Genomic DNA, 17360 nt, shown 5'->3' on the forward strand with positions numbered 1-17360 from the left:
AAGGATGGATACAGTTACAGTTTGACAGTAGAGTGTATTGACTTTGAATGTGTTCCAGTTCACCACAAAGCTGAGATTTACCGTAGTAGATTAGAATGTTTACAACAGAGATAAGCCCCGTTTACAAGTGGTCAGCTCTTTTCAAGCACTCGTGCTTGTGGTGGCATCCACCTTGCGATTCCAAAAGGTCATCTCCTAGAGTAGCGCATGTGCGCTGCCTAGGTGAGACCCAAACAGGGCATACTGGCTTAGTCAAAGCTTATTGAGTGCGGAGTTCCAAAGACAAAAAACGACAAAAGAAGGGTCCATGAAAAGTGAAGGATCACATACATTTTAAATTGGGTGTAATTTGAGTTAATGTCAGATGACATTTATTATCACCTTCCGAAGTACTGGAAGGTGCCTGAGGCTTCAAAAGACAGCATTGATCACATTTTAGTTGAAGCATCAAACATCGTTGAAAGTAACGCAAATAACCAAATCAGAGAGACATAAGCTAATATTAGTGTCAAACACAGAATCCTAAATGGGCAGGCACAGAAACGCAATGACAGAAAATGGGTAACTCAGTGCTCACTTTTCCACAGATGTCATTGATTGCACCATTGGTTTACAAGACTACAGTTCTAAAGCACACACTAACTAGGGAGTGGATATCATATTCTTCAGGCCTGTTTTTTAATTTTTTTTTATTAAGAGTCCACAATTGAGCCATATTAATACCGACATGCTCAGGCAGTGTTGACGCTGTGAAAACTGCACAAAAGTTTAAGGAAATCGAGCAAGCCAAAGGTGGATTTGATGACTGTACATTACATAGACTCAAGTAGCACACTGTATTGAAGAAAACAGGAGCACTAGCATGAGGCATAAAGGCTTTCTTTCTTTCTCACCATGTGAAGCACAAGCCAAATAGCAAGGGACTCTTAAATATAGTCCTGCTTTTGTTTCCAGGTGAAACAAAGGTTGTATAGAGTAAGTGAGCACTTACTTGAGGCCGGTCTGTTATTTTGCTATATCAATAAAGCAGGACTATAATGAAGGAATCTTTGCCATCAGATCTTGATGTAAAGAAAGAAAGCAGTATTTTTCAGAAGGCTACAATCATAGATGTGTTTCTATATGAAATTAAGGACTGATAGCAGCAGAATACTCTTTATAGTAATCCGTTATTTCTAGGTCATAGAATCAAAGGGATGAATGTAATGAAGACTTCCCCCACCAAACACCATACCAAAAAAACGAAAACAGTACTTGGAACCAGAGGCAGTGAAAAGAAGCAGCCAGGAGCTTTAAATAAAAGCTGTGATGTTACAAGACTTTAGGGCAGCCAGTTGTGTCTGTCGGAGAGTTCTGATTTATGTTGAAAAGCTTTTATAAGGAAACGTTAGGGTGAGGCTTGCGCTACAGCAGGACAAATATTTCTTTTAAAAAGTTAGCATTTTATATGCTGCAGTAAAACAAATGACTTTGCATTTAGAATCCACATGTGACACAGACAAATCTAACAGGACAGAAGCTGATGATCTGTTTTTTGAAATGTAAAACAACCCCAAATGAATTGCAGCTGAAGCACTCCATAAGAGGTGGAAATATATTCCAAACAGCCAATTGTGTGTGATGAGAGTAAGGTAAGTATTACTTTTATTTGATTTCGTTAAAAATCGTAAAAGCAGGAGAAAAACACATATTACATAAAAATGAGTTAAGGTTAAAATCTATGAAATATAGACGAGTAAAACCAATGTCCTTTCGTATGCTTTGGTCACTGCGACAGTTAAAACGATAACCATATAAGAAGTTCATTGCAGTTCGATATGAAAAGAGCAGTACTTGATACCTGTACAGAAAGGCAGTGACCAGTCAGTCATATGCCTTTGCCATGTGCACTATTGTCTTTTTTGTCCAGTTCTTTAGCTGCTATTTTCCAAAAGGTGATGGCTCGACATGACAGCTAAATTGACAGTCCACCAAGGCATTGTGTCACTGCAGCTCTGCACGATCTCAATTGGTGCTTCCTAAAAATCTCCCGAAGAACTGTTTTTTGATGTTCCAGTAGCGCAGGGCAGATGCATTAAAGGTGTAATAACGACTCTTCTCCTTGATCACACAGGCGACATTCTTTCGTGGGCCATGTAAACTTCCATTTCAGGGTTAAATCCTTTATAGGGAACGAACCCAACCGCAACAGCGTCAAATTGTGCTTTTTGTGATGCGAGAAGTGTTCTGACAGGTACAGTTGGGGTTTCAAAAACTGGTATGATTGAATCACTGCCCATGCGTGTTTTTTCTTAGCAAAGGCAATTGTATCCGTTAGTAGAGAAGTTCGCTTTATTGCGCTGTTCACCATAATTTTGAACCCGGAATATGACGTTGTTGTGTGCCATGCCTCTTCAAGATGTAAATCAGCTTATGATTCTTTTAGAACTGATGCAATGGGATTTTTTTGCCTCGCCTGATTTTCGATTTCTTCCCAACAGCTTGCCTCATCCGCCAATACTATTTTACCATCGCCCCTTGTCTTGCTGGTTTCTGATTTTTCAGCCCGTATTCCAATCGAACTAGTGCCTGAGAAATGTGTCGAGAAATTAAAAAGAGGCGCTTGAAAAAAACTCGATTGGGCTAGATTTAAGGCGGCTGCATCTTTGGTGTTCATGATTTCCGACCCATATGATATTGAGGGTAAAAATTTGGCTGCGATTATCTTAAGCAACTGGCCTGTTGGGCTACCTTTTAGCTTCTTCTGTAAAATTTGGAAGGCATACAGGAGTTGTTTTGCTTTGGTATTCCCTTGGTCCAAATGTAGCTTGTATTTAAGTGAGTGGTCAAGTTAGAACCCTAGGTATTTGTATGAGTCCACCTGGGATATTGGTTTTTCCTCCAGTTTCCAGGTGAATTTTCCTTTTGACCCTTTTTTGTGGTGATTGCTAAAGCATAATACCTTTGTTTGCTTAAGGTTTATTATTAATTGAGCAGAGGTGATATAAGATCCTAGTTGTGTCAATGAACGCTGCAGGCCTATTGGTGTTTGTGCTAGGAGCACAATATCATCTGCGTATTGAAGGCTCCTGATCGGTGTTTTGCCTAATTTTGGTGGGTCGATTTGCACTTGTTGGAGGCACTTCTCAAGATCAGCTGTGTAGATGTTGAATAAACAGGGGGCCAACACACAGCCCTGTTTTAGACCGTTTGATGTTGGGATCTTGTTTGTTATGGTGCGGCCATCTCCTTTCCTTATCTGCACTCACATATTTGAGTAAAGATTGATTATTGCCTCCAAAAGGTTGGGTGGTGCCCCCCAGGTTTTCATTTTGGCCCACAACTTCTTTCTCGGAACCTTGTCGAACTCTGCTTTAAGGTCGATGAAGCATGCGTACAAGGTTCGAGATTTTGCGTAGGCTTGATTAGCTAGTAATGTTACAGCAGAGATATTGGTAAGGGTGCCCATTCCGGCCCGAAATCCAGTTTGGGTGTTCAGTATCAGGTTTATGCATTTGACCCAATCCTCTAGATCTGCCAGGACAGAAGCTGATGATCTGTTTTTTGAAATGTAAAACAACCCCAAATGAATTGCAGCTGAAGCACTCCGTAAGAAGTGGAAATATATTCCAAACAGCCAATTGTGTGTGATGAGAGTATTCCTCTGAAGCCAAATGTTTGTATGCACATATACATATGTTGGTTTGAAAGCGCTATGAGAGCAGCTTATCAGACAGCTGCACTGTCACTTTAGAACTAAAAAGGATCTGATCATGGGAATAAAGTTTGTGTCAACAGGGACAGAAGTGGCAGACTAAGAAAGAGAGGCTTGACCTTTGCAGCAGAGCTGGTTTCAGCATGCACAGTTTGGTGAGTTGGTCAATATACGTTTTTAAATTTATTGAATGATCCATGGAAAAATAAAGAGATTTCATGAGGAGAACAATTGTATAAAGTGCACAATGACCGCACACAAAGGTATTTTGGTTGACAGAAATCAAATTTTTGGTATTGGCAGTACATTCCATGTGAGTTGCACAATATTAAAATATTTAAATAAATCTACAATTAACGTGTGAACTATTTGGTGCAAAAGGACACCAGAGAAAATAGGATAGGATAAAAATATTTTTTTTCTGTAATATCCGCACACATAAGTCAGCAAAGTAGCTATATACCTACTCAGTGACTTGTTGCCCCAGCACCTGAGAACAGTCACAATGCCATGTTGCTGCAATTTTTTCATAATTAGCCTCACTTTTAGGTTTAGTCAGCAGCACTGGTCTACATTACAGCATGTAGTAGCGTCACTGAGAATAGAGGAGGCGGCTAGGCCAGATGACAGATGGTTCCGTCAGTGTGCATGTAGACTCATTCAGTATGCCATGCACAGTGAACAGCGGGAATACGCAGTTTGCTCCTAGGTCTCTAGTAAGAGTGCCGAGTTACTTTGATTCACCAATCCCCATGCCACTTTTTAATATTAAAGCAACGCCTCTGTGTTGGATATACTGAACTGACAGTGGCAGCAGAGTGAGTATCAATGACATCAATGATCCTCGTTACGCCTGCCTCAGTGAGGCTCAGGATTTTTGTGCACATCCTTTCCTACAATTCTTTGTAGAACGGGATCTGCTTAAAAATCCATGGCTGGTGTCATGGAAACATCCGTACACCACCCATGTAATGCTCCCTTTACGCCAAGCAGCACAAGGTAGTGCTTTGCACTGCTTTACATTATTTCGGGTTACAATCCAATTTGGATTGGATTGCAAATCCCACTAGCAAATTTTTCATCGGGTCCATGTTTAAAAAGTAATGCAAAGTCTTTGTAAATCTGAGCTTTAAGGTGAGCTTGTGGGAGCATACCAAAAGGTAATGAAATAAATGGGGAAGACTACTGTTTTTTGAAAGGTTTGTCCCCCTGATGCCCTGGCTGCCGAGCGACACAAATCCTGAAATTATTAACACGTGGAGCTGCTCAGGTAGACAAAGATATAGTACACCAAGCAGCCATTAATTACATTTCTAATACTCTAGTCAGGGCCCCTGTAATTATGTGAATATCCTCCTGTATGTGTATGAAATTACCATCTTTTTGTGTGGTACCCACCATTTTGGCTGGCATTTCAACCTCACTAAACAGAAGAAAACTGCCTGGTCTCCCTCTTTAAACAGGTCGTAATTGGCTTAAATCTGATTTATGCAATTGCCTTTCCTACAAGGCTACAGTATATGGTACAGAAATACAACCTTGGCAGGGAAAGTTAAATGCGACCTGTGGACTGCAGCATCTATGATGCTTTCCAATTGCAGTTGGAGCGAAAAAATAGTTTCAGTCCTACCCTGTGTAGTCTGACAGTAGCAGCTTGAACCTGGCTGTACAGACCTTTTGACAAGTAAGAAAGCCTGATAAATATGAAATAAGTCACCTCTAAGCACACCATGGGGCCGACAGGAAGTGTGAACAATATTTAAGAGTGGAACATCTGTGACATTATAAATGGCGTGGTCCCCCAGTGGCTAGGATCAAATTTACCTGGTCACTGGTCAGGCTGCAACTGGCACATAGGACAAGGAAAAGGATAAATTATTATTGGAAAATAGCATATTTTGCATGGTGTAACCCATATTTTTGCCTTCTTTACCTGAACCCATGTTTGTTATCCCTAGGACTCTTTGCACTTGTTTCCTGTCAGCCACTTGCAAATTGCTTGTGCTCTCCCTTTAAAACATAGTAAAATATGCGTACACCTAATTGCTGCATGTAATTTACTTTTAAGTCTCTAGTATATGGCATTAACTATAGCTGCAAATTAAATTCTACAAATGGGCTAGAGCACTAGTTATTCCACCCATTAAAGTAGTACTGCAAAACAGGTCTCCAGGGCCTTTCCTTGCAGCGTGTGTTCGCAGTTTTAAACTGACATTTCAACCTGGCAAAATAAACAGTTTTTGATGCCTTAAACCTTCCTTTGTAATACTTATAAGTTATCCCTAAGTTAGTCCCTAAATGCCAATAGGGCAGGGTGCATAACATTTATTATTATTATTATTTTGAGTATTTGTAAAGCGCAGCTGATACCTTGCAGGCTTCCTGGCGCTGGAGAATACTCTACTGAGGAGAGACCGAAGTAAATAGCAGGCGGGAGAATTTAGGGGAATAGCCAGGTCTTGATAGGTTTCCTAAATGGAAGAAGTTGTGAGATCTGGCGTATGTCAATGGGCAGACTGTTCCATAATTTGGCCGCTGCGACCCTGAAGGATCTACCCCCGGTTCTGGCTTTGTTGTATCTGGGCACCTTTACCAGACAGGCCGAGGATGATCGTAAGTCTCTGGTAGGAGTGTACCACAGGAACAGAGCTTGCAGGGGTCTGGGCCCAAGTCCGTGCAGAGCCTTGAAGACAATGCAGAGGGACTTGAAAGCCACACGCTGCTTTAAAGGTAGCCAATGCAGCTCAGCCAGGGCCGCTGTGGCCGAAGACCTTCTCGTCCAGCCAAGAGCCAGCTTGGCAGCGGCAGATTGAATTCTTTGAAGTCGGTCCAGCAGCGTGACTGGAGACTCAAGGAGCAGGGCGTTACAATAGTCAAGGCGACTGAGAATCGTACACCTGACTATCAACGCCCGGGCTTGTGCAGGGAGAAGTGGCATGATTTTTCGCAGTGAGCGTAGCAGAGCTGTGCAAGTCCCCACTGTTTTTGCTACCTGGGTTTCCATACTCAGCTTGTTATTGAGCATTGTTATTGAGCATTTAAAAAGTAGGACATATATATTTAACGTTTTACTTGCCCTAGCAGTGAAACCACCTCAAAGTCATTTTACACTGTGGGAAGGCTGGCTTTCCAATAGGAAAGCAATGATTTACAGTATAATAACATATGATGCTTAATTTTGTTTGAGAGCGGCTAGAAAAAGGTTCAAGGAATTCTTGTTACGGTAATTTAAAATCAAACTTAATGGTGAAGTCAGATTTTATATCGCTATTTTAAATATGGCACTTTTACAAAGTTGCTATTTTCTTGCCTAAGGCAAATGTGCCTTTCTGCCAGTGTCACTTGACTGTTAAGTAGCTCTCCTGCGGTGAGAAGTGCAGTGCTCACAGACAGCAGACAAAAGTCTTGAAGTGTGGGCTCGAGAGGTGTTTTTACTCCTTCAGCAGAATGGTCCAGCCCCTTCCAAAGCTTTGCATGGTACCTGCCCACTCACTGGCAGATGTAGCTTACAACTAGGCCTGCCTTATTTTGTCTTCCTAGCCAGCTTTGTTCCAAACCCAGTGGGGGGGAGGGGTTGGGGGGGGAGTGGAGGAGCTAGTTTGGAGATATCACAAGGGAAAGTTTGCACATTTTCAATTGCCACACCTCCAGATGGGCACAGGGAGTTCTGACCAAGGGAAGAAGGGTCCTGCCATGTTGGATTTAGGTAGAGAGAGGCACTGTGGGATACTTTAGAGTAAACACACAGGAAGTGCTGCAAAAAATGGATAGGGCTACCCCTGGGAACTTTTGTCCCACTGGTTAGGGAGTGGCTAGGAGTTTCCCCTACTCACAGTCAGGCACTGGGTATCAATGTGGCAGCCCCAGTACCCTCCCCAGAACACTCTTGAACCTGCAAAGAATCAGAAGAAGGATTGCCCTGCTGTCTGAAGAACCTAAAAGAAGGGTTGAATAGCTTGCCTTGAACCCAGGACCCCAGAAGTGAGGCTGAACTACTTGAGCTACAGGGACCCAAACAAGCTTCCAGAACCCTTTCCTGTAACTGCCCAGCTGACCAGTTCCAAATGAGCCTGCCCTGAACTCTGCTGCTGGCCTCTGCTGGAATGAGTCTCGACCCGTAGGTGCGGCCCCCAAGGTACTGGACCCTTGGCTGGTTTCAAAGTGTACTTCTCCTAAAGTCTCATGAAATATGCAAGTTAGAATATGTTTTCCAACTTATTGCTCTGACAACAAACTGGGGACAAGGACCAACCTGCCAAACTGATCTGACGAAGATTCATCATCACCGGGTCAAACATTCAGGTTGCTCCTACTACATTCTCCTCTGCAGCACTAAATACAATCCAGCTGGACATTGCGAAAAATCTGTCCAGCCTTGTTGCGCCATCTTACACTGCAGCCTCGCACCACTGGAAGAATACAAATTCCAAAAATAGACTAAGCCTGAATGTAGAATTCTTCATCGGGCTAAAGTGTGAAAAGAATCCAGATGGCGAGGGATCTTCCTTGGGCATGATATTCCAATTTCTTTCACGCCCAAAGTCAACAGCTTCACCGAGACCTCATCCAAGGATTATCCGACGACAGCGCCCACTTCGGCCACAGCCTGCTGCCTTGCCCAGCTGAGGATTTATTACTTCCTTTCCGGATACTAAGTCTGAAGGTAAAACTTTTCTTCAGGGCAAACCTGGTCATTACATCTTGCATGCACTCCATTACGGTCAGCCTTAACGTTTGAAACGGACCCAGTATAGCGTGACCAGAAAACTGTGGTTGGTGATTAACACTTTTTGTGCCTCTTGGAACCTTAAAATTTAAAATTCATTAAATCTGGTTACTTATTACATTTTTGTCATTTTATTTTTAAAAAAATACTATATTTTTCAAAAGTAGTTTGGGATTTTTCATGTGTTCTGTTTTCACTTTATTACTGTTAGAGGCAATTTGTTAAGTATTTATGCAGCACTAAAAGTTGTTTATTTATTTCATGGCTTTTAGGGTTCACTCGGACAAGGACTTTGATTATTATCTGTGGTTAGTTATGACCCCCCCCCTCAACTACTACTCTAATTTCTTATAATTATAAAATTTATAACAGTTGACCTGTACCAGCTACATAGTCCCTTCAAATACTTATTTTGATATTTAATAAAAATATAAATTAATGATGAAGTCAAATGTTTGGTAAAAATAATGGAAATGAGACTTTTAGAGTTACCTTTACCCTGTTTGAAGCTGCCGGAGGCTACTTTATGTTATCTCTCCAGCAACTGCCCTGCCCTTGTTTGGTTGTAATGAGGTGTGACAGAAGTGTAAAGACTGCTCTCAGAGCAGCCAATGGCCTAGGTGTAGGAAGGGGTTTTACTCCCCTTGCAGGAAGAACCTTTAGGGTGGACCCAGAAACTTCATTAAATTGAAAGGGGATCTCCCTTGCACAAGTAAATGTAGTGATCTAGTGGAAGCAACCTCTGAACTGAGTGGAACTTTGAAAAACTGAACCTGCTCCCTATCTACCCAAGAGGAAGAAATAAACGCCAAGGGTCATCTGAATGACCTCTAGCTGGAAGGACATAAGCTGCCAGACACGCAAAACACCTTTTCCCTGAAGTACCCAGCTGACAAGTGGCAATTGGACCTGGACTGTACTTTGCTGTTGGTCTCTGCCTGACACTTGAGATTCTTAAAGTGCCTTCACCTGTGGTCCTGGGGGCCTTAGATGTTTACTATTGTGGTAGTTTGAACACAAGGAAAAAAACATTTTAAACTTTTGAAAACTTTTCCTCCAGTGGCATCCATCTAACCTGCAGTTCCACAGCAATCGGATTGAATTTTCTGCTTCGTCCTGTTCAAACATCTCCACATCTCCCAAAAATTGACTACGACACAATCTGTATTGGGACATAGAAAATTTTCAGCAAGAAATATCCAAAGTGTCAGAGTGCCAGTGGGACCAACCTGCTTCAGGCATCTGGCCTTCGATTTCACAGCAGTGGCTACAACTTCAGCAGTGTGCCTCGCGGTGAGGATTTATTTTCTTCAACAAGTGACATGGTCCCTTTTTAAAGTGGGACTTAAAAAATGTTTTTGACTTTCACCAGAACTAATCAACTAGGTGTATCTGACTCTAGCTCCATCGTAGTCGGCCTCAAAGTAGGTCTAGGTCTCAGTCTACCAATTCCAAATACTACTATTGGCACTAAGTGCTTTTTGGTGCGCTTTCTACTTACTTTCATTTGAATTCATATCTCCAGCTCCCCATATTGGATTTTTGTCATTTTGGAGACATTTTGTTAATGACATTTTACTCGGTTTTTGTAATTGCATTTGTATTGCTTAGTATAGACATTATTACTGTTTTGGTACTTCATAAGCACTTTACACATTGCCCTAAAATAAGTCTGTCTTTTCTGTGCCCTAGCTACCAGGGAGTTCAGCTAAGGATTAATTAGGGACCCTGAGAAGGAGTGTTTTAATTTCTCAAGGTGGCCTCTCCCACTCCAACTAATAATCCACTTTCCAACATATTGTATTAAGAATATACCCGTATCTGAGAGAATGCGACTGTATAGTGTGATGAGCGAATAATGATAATGGATGGCGAGATCTGTAGTTTGCTGATGTGTGTACAGATTTGACCTACTATCAGAGAGAAAATAAGCGATGATGTGATAAATGTCAGTATAAAACATAAATAAATGGATTTCTAAGCAAAGTCAAGACTAAATAATGGATTGTTTCTGTTATTAAAAGAACAGTTTCAGTTTAAATAGCACCTGCTACATCCATGCTCCTGTCAAATTCTGGTACGCCAGAATCCCCTGTGCTCACCATCCAGATCCTAAATTCTTTGGGTCTGACACAGCAAGACCAATAAAGCAGACTGTGAGACCCACTCGTCACTCGCAAATACGAGCTTTGTCCGATATCAACACTAAAACAAAGAGTGGCTTGTGTCAAAATAGCAAACACATACACAGACTAGGTCCATGCAAATGGCATTCAAGATCCCAAAAACACAAGTATCCAATGATTATGGACCAGTGACATACTCATTAGAAAATCCCCCAGAATGCAATACCCAACAGCCTACTAGTATACCTCACCCTTTAAATATAGGCACCAGTGCAGTTTCCGGCGGCAGATTAGACCAGCACCATGTGACTCTGGGCAATAGCTTTCCTAATCTTCCAGACGGCGCCTAGAGACTCTTACGGGTGATGGTTCGCGCTTTACAAATGTAGATTATTATTATTATTGTTTCATGAACCTGATTACAATGTAAAATGAATTTCAAATGCAAAAAAATGTGCAAGCATCAGGATGAGATCACATAGAATTGTTTTGACTGTTTCTGTCAAACTTCAAACTCCCAAATGCATGGTGATCTGTCAGAAACTAAACATATACCCTCCTTTCACCTATAGCTTCATACATTAGTGTGTACACAGTATATGACCAAAAGTCAAAAGCAGCTATAAGTCTAAACTCAAACACACGGCAATTCGGGGATAACAGTGAAGCCTCACAATACACACCGAGGAATAGTAAATATTCATGTGAAAGAAACGATTTAGTGATCCACGTCCATACCCAAGTCCACACAATGACAAAGAAAAATAAAAACAATATTTCCGGCAGAAGTCTATATGTGACTCCATCAGCACACACTTTTAAACAGAAAACAATGGTTCTTATAGCCAAGCAGATGCCATGCAAATTCCTCTACATCCATCAACAAAACCACAATAAATTGCAATAACGCCTATCTTTGTACTCCTACCCAGGCCATCATAGTCCCGCAAGGAGAAGTCCTTGCAAACAGCTTTCACCGAACAGCAAGTGCACACTCCAATAACATGCCCCTTGAGATTAAATGTGCAGAGAAAATGCCCCAGCTGCACAACCGTCAAAAAACTGAACACCTCTGCTCCCTCATGTGGAAGCTATACCTACCTTGTTTGGTGTTGGAAAAGGGAGAATCCAGAAATGAGGAAATAACAGTTTACCAACATCACTCCAGCCTGGCCTTCACCCAGAACTTAGCCTTTAACTCTGCAAGCTCCCATAAATTGCAACTACTTGTTAGCCAGTGAACACAGACCCATAATCCTGGTGAACTAAACTCCATCTGGTTTCCACGTGTTCGCCACTTTCAATACATCCCATACCTGTAACCCAACATCAAAACATCTTTCTGTCACAAAATGAATAGAGGTACTCTTCAAAAATAGTAAATATTCCATTGCTCTGCAACATCACAGAAAACACACTTGGAGCCAAAATAGCTAAAGGAGAAGCAGCGAATCCCAGCACCAAAACAGACACATGGCAGAAAACAGCATAACTCGCCCAGAAAAGCATACATGTAGGTCACCACACAAAACTGCCCATAAAACATTCCTAGGAAAATCTAATAAGGCACCACCACAACCACCAAAGACGAGAACACTAACCATGTCATCCTGACCATAACTGGCAAAATTGAGGTGTTTTTTCAGTTTTAATCTGCAACTATAACTCAATATTAACTGTAGTCTCTTCAGTGATATTCTAATTTTTCTTTCAATATTAATGTGTTATAACCAAAAGTAACTATACACTTTAATCTTAGGTTTTTTCCCCCCAGTGAATTTTTGTTTCCTTGATCATATATCACATATATCAGTTCCATGTGCCCAACCAGTCATGGGCACCCAGCCTCGCTGCACACAGTCTTAAGGCACAGTTATGGTTGAAAGCAGGGACTGACCTGTGAACCGGCCCTGTACCACAAATCTCCATGGTCAGTCAGACTCCACTGTGCATAGCCTACGGTCATGCATAGCATGGTGTGCTGCAAAACTGGCCCTTCATTAACACCTGGTGCCCTGTGCATGAGCCCCCCACCTTTGCACATGCTCTTCAGCTGTGCGCCATTGAGGTTGGTGCAAGTGGCCAGGCCACATACCCAACCCTAGTTTGCAGTAGATTTTCACTGTGCAATGGCCTTCAGCTGTGCAAAGCAGGAGTTGGCCACAGGGCCCCATCCAGCAATGGGTGGCCAACCTCCGCTGCACGCAACCTTCAGCTGTGTGCAATGGCGGCTAACATCTGGGACTGGACTAAGGACAAAGCCTGCTCCAAATCCTCCCCCCTCATGTGGCCAATCCTTGTGAGTGACCATCCGGGCCAGCTTAAGTAGTGACGGTGTCCAGTGCAAGAATCTTTTTTGGCGCACCCCAACTCCCATTGACCACCTCCTTTACGGGTTCACTCGCTACCAACCTCCATTAGTGCCCCTCATGTCTCCATAGCCCCTCTTTCATATGCATTTCCTTTGTTTTACAGCGTTACTCATGCCAGTGTCAGAGCACTTCACATCACATACACATTATACGTGGACAAAGAATAATACATGTGCAAATCAGTCTATAGAAAATGTTACATAAGACGATGCGGGTTATAAGGTGTAGGACTCAAGTCATCTCTACTAGTAGACAGAATATTTTAAGAGTGTTTGATCTGGAGAAGCACAACGGGCTATATTTATAATTTTTTCACACAACATGACAACATGCTGCGATGCATGAAAGGGAGAGGTTTGGAATGCACCCGGTCGGTCAAGATATGGTGCATTTTTGGGTTCTGCCTGTGCTGGTGCACAATCTCCATCCTAGCACCAACAAAGATACCCTTGCGCCATGGAGCTAGGGTGCCTGCATCACTCACAGGATAGTTTTTCTGCAGGAAGGTGCTCCTTCCTGCACAAAAACAATCTTTAGAGACATTTTCCTCTTTCTAAGTGTGCTGCAGAATGCAGCACACCTAAAAAGAGGAAACAACGCGGAGAAATAAAGAAATTTTTATTTGTTGCACCTCTGGTGGGAAGGTGAATATTTGTGATGCATTCTCAAGTCTAGCAGTGTTGGTAAATCTGGAAATGCTTCAGAATACATGGGTGGAAGCATGGGAACTGCCACACTCCACTCATGTAACGCCCCACCATGCAGAGTAATGCAAGGTAGCAACTTGGGCTGCCTTGCATCATGCAAGATTTACCAAGCTAAGCAGGGCCATGCAGTGTGGCCTTGCATGGCTTGGTAAATCTCATTCTAGGTTTTGTGTCACCCTGTGTCCACTTGCGTGGTGCAAGGGTGATGTAAAGTGTTAATACATCTGGGCATCAGGATTCAAGACGTATCATAGTGGTTGGCTTTACTAATAAGAATGTGTTCGACCCCAAAGAACCCTTTTAAGCCAAATTAATGTAATAAAAGATTGTGGGAAAAAAAATAACGTTCTAACCTTTACCATGCAGTTTGCATGCAGCTCTTTGATTCCAGATCATAGGTCTCTGTGTTCTACTAGGAATATGACTTACGAACATCAAACAACAAAAGGATGTCTGCGCCAAAAGCAGTAACCCACTGTGCTATCTATATAACATATAATTGTGTTATCTACAAGGTACATGCTCTTTGCAGTAGGTATATTAACTAGGGGTGGGCGGAATTCGGGTAGTCGCGCTACACAAAGCTCTGCGAAACGGAAAAAAAATCTCTGCGAGGACGCAAAAGTTCTGTGAACACATGGAATTGCTCGTCTGCCCGTTCGCGATGCTTTTTTCCTGTTCGTGAATGCTGTTTGCGTGCTGGGGGAGAAATATCTTGCAAACATGCATTTTGAAAGCTCGAACAGGCAAAAAATTCCATATAGCCGCAGATCGGAGAATTTTTGGCAATTCCGCATTCTCTGTGGAATGCCAAATTACCCAAATTCCGCGAGCGGAACGGAATTTTCAGCCCAGGCCTAATATTAACACTGGGCTATCAGCCATAACTGCCACTAGACAAAAGTCTGATCGCTCTCCAGCAGAAACATTAATCACCTGAGTTATCTTGACACTTTTACTGTTGCCTGAAAACTGCTGGAAACACAAGGAATCAGCAGCAGGTGCTTTGAAACGCACAAGTTATTTCTGCACAAAGACCTCTCTCCTTTCACCCCCACTAAGGTTCGAGCCAGGTGCGGCTGCCCCACCCTGAAGCCGGCCCTGGAGGTCATTGTGCAAGTCAAGTAGTAGCACACTGAATACTGTATTTAAGGATTTACGAACCCTGTGTCCCCAGGAAGATTTGTGGGCAATAATGAACAAAACCCACGTGGGTTGAAAGGAGTTGACAGCAGCCATGATGAAACAAACTATTCTGATTCCCCAAGCTACTCCTAAGTGTAGACTCTTTCATCGTGTGGATTCAGAAGACTTTGAGAACCGCGGTTGGAAGAGATAATCCAACACGCAAGGCCCTTGTCCACAAGGGCTTCAGATAAATCTTCACGAAAAGACATATAGAGAATAAATACATTTTATTTAAAAAAATATATGTTTGTATACCAAGACAACACAACAAGGAATTATTATGTCAACTGGGTTGCGGAATAAGGCCTTCGGCCAACAGCATTTGTGATTGTGTAGAAGCATGCCTACAATAAGGACTCAAGAAATATACCATATCAGTAACTGTGCAAAAACGCAAACGTTTTATCTACACAAATAAGTGCTCCCATCGTGATCTATTTCATCCTTTATCATGTTTTTTTTTGTGATACAAGCCATATAAAGAAAAACAAAAACTTACCGTGTGATCCAGTTTTATCCAAGAAATTGCTGAGGTTAAACAATGTGTTTCTAGATGCCAAATACTGAATAAACCGCTGTAAAATAAAAAATACACTTTATTGAATAGTTTGGGCAATTTACTTTTCATCGGCAGTGTGAAATACAGCTTGCAGTCAGAGAGCATATTTCAATCATTGTCCGCACATTAAAAAAATAATTCCCACATTTTTAAGTCTGGCGTTAGCCAAAACCTTATGTTTTTTGATAGAATATACGTACTATACATAAGGGGGCTTGCAGTCAACCCTCTTTATCCAATGCTCTGCTGTAATATTAGTCCCATTTACCTTGCGCCCACGACAGCTTAGAGCACATGGTCAGCACACTTCAGTTATTAGTTTCCCTGAATACAAGTGACAGCATCCCACTCATGCACACGGTCGCATCTGCACAATAAGTAGTCCCATTCACTGCCAGCGACTACTGGTCCAATGTGGGCTTTTACATACAAATAGTATATTGGCCTTTAGAGAATGTTTGTTTTCATTAAATGCATGGCTTCCTAAAATAAAATTAAAATAAAAACACAACCTACATAAGCATTGGCAAAGTGGGAGGTCAGCATACACCGCCAGAACTATTGGCTTTGCCAATGCTTGCTTGTAAAGGTGGTCTTAAAGTTCCGCAGGTATTCAGATTTCCTACAAACTACACTAGGTTCTATCTGAATTAACCACTCAGTCAAACCGACAGGTCATGCGGTTCGAATTATCACATGACATATATGCCTAAAATAGCTGTGGACAAGAGTCCAAGCAACTACATTTTTACCTGGAAATCTCACGCAACTTAAAGCAAATCTCGGACCACAGTGCTGGTGGATGTACAGTGAAAATGGCAAAGGGAGACTAATGGAGCAGGCTGATGTTTTACCTTGATGGCACGGACAAGGCTACTCAAAGTGTTCTGTACGGGACTGTGATGAGAATCCCTAGGACATGACTGGCTTCTGAGCATTATGTACTGATATATGGGTTTATTTCGAACAACACTGGATGAGACTGAAGCAGCTCAGCAGTACTGGAATTCTCACCAGCGTGTCTGGTGTGTAAGGATGAACAGACTGCTGGTAGGTCAAAGTTATTCTCGTACTTTGTCACAATGTCACCCATGCCTGTTAGCTTAAAAAAAGGATTTTCTTTTTAATTTCAACATGTTTTCATTGTTTTTTACATGCACAAAAATCATACAGTCACCATGGAAGTTTGGTTACAGGGTTTCCAGCCAAGGTTCGCTGGTTTTGGTGGCGCCACTTTGCAGACTTAAAGTAGACTAACACATAGCAACCAGCCTGAGCACAGCATAACCCCACCCAGTCAGTAGCAAGAAATAGCAAACTTCTTGTATTCTTCTTCTCCTTAATTTGGGGTGGTGAGGCAGTCTATTCTATGTTGCTGGGCTTGCATTTGTTTTGAAAACTAAAACAATTTTTGATTAGATTTTCTAGCATCCTAAGAGGTATTTGCGAAGAGCCGCTCGGATTTTCTGGGACACACCAGTATGTATTTCCTGCCCTGGTTTCGGTCATTGAACAAACACGATTTCAAGTGGCTCCCCTTTTAATTTGGTGTCTTCCATTTCAGAAGAATCTTTCAATCCAAGGTCAGGCTGCCTAATGCATTACACATGTGTTAGTAACCAAACACTAGTCCTCCCAAATAACTGTAATACATGTAACTATTATCTCCAGTGAGGTGAATGTGGCACGAAATCATTTTTGCCAAAGCTTTCTCTATTACTCTTAGAATGACATAGGTGGCTCGGTGGAATATCCTGAGCAATTGCATGCCTGAGTTTTGACCAGCAACTGATTCTCATGTGTCAAAACGGTAACCGCCATCTTGGCCGAGATGGAGGTAGATCGAGAGTAATACGCAGACATCTTTCAAATATTAAAAAAACATCCTTAATAGCAAACAAAAAAAACCTCACAGCAAATTAACTGAACGGTTAATCATCCCGCATGCGATTCAGGAGCAGTACAAAACCTGAAAAAATGAAAACCAA

General features: G+C 42.0%; 1 protein-coding gene across 11 annotated transcripts in view; it reads right to left on the reverse strand.

The window, feature by feature from the left end:
* The window catches only part of SNAP91 (synaptosome associated protein 91), a 742345-nt gene that overhangs the window by 519902 nt on the left and 205083 nt on the right, over positions 1-17360 (reverse strand). For all 11 annotated transcript variants that reach the window (XM_086926569.1, XM_086926565.1, XM_086926568.1 and 8 more), the window contains exon 4: positions 15313-15388. In XM_086926569.1, the coding sequence (XP_086782695.1) occupies positions 15313-15388 (76 nt within the window). The remainder of the gene's footprint in view (positions 1-15312; positions 15389-17360) is intronic.

This window comes from Lissotriton vulgaris, chromosome 6 (genome assembly GCF_964263255.1).
Source record: "Lissotriton vulgaris chromosome 6, aLisVul1.2, whole genome shotgun sequence".
NCBI classification, from domain to species: Eukaryota; Metazoa; Chordata; class Amphibia; order Caudata; family Salamandridae; genus Lissotriton; species Lissotriton vulgaris.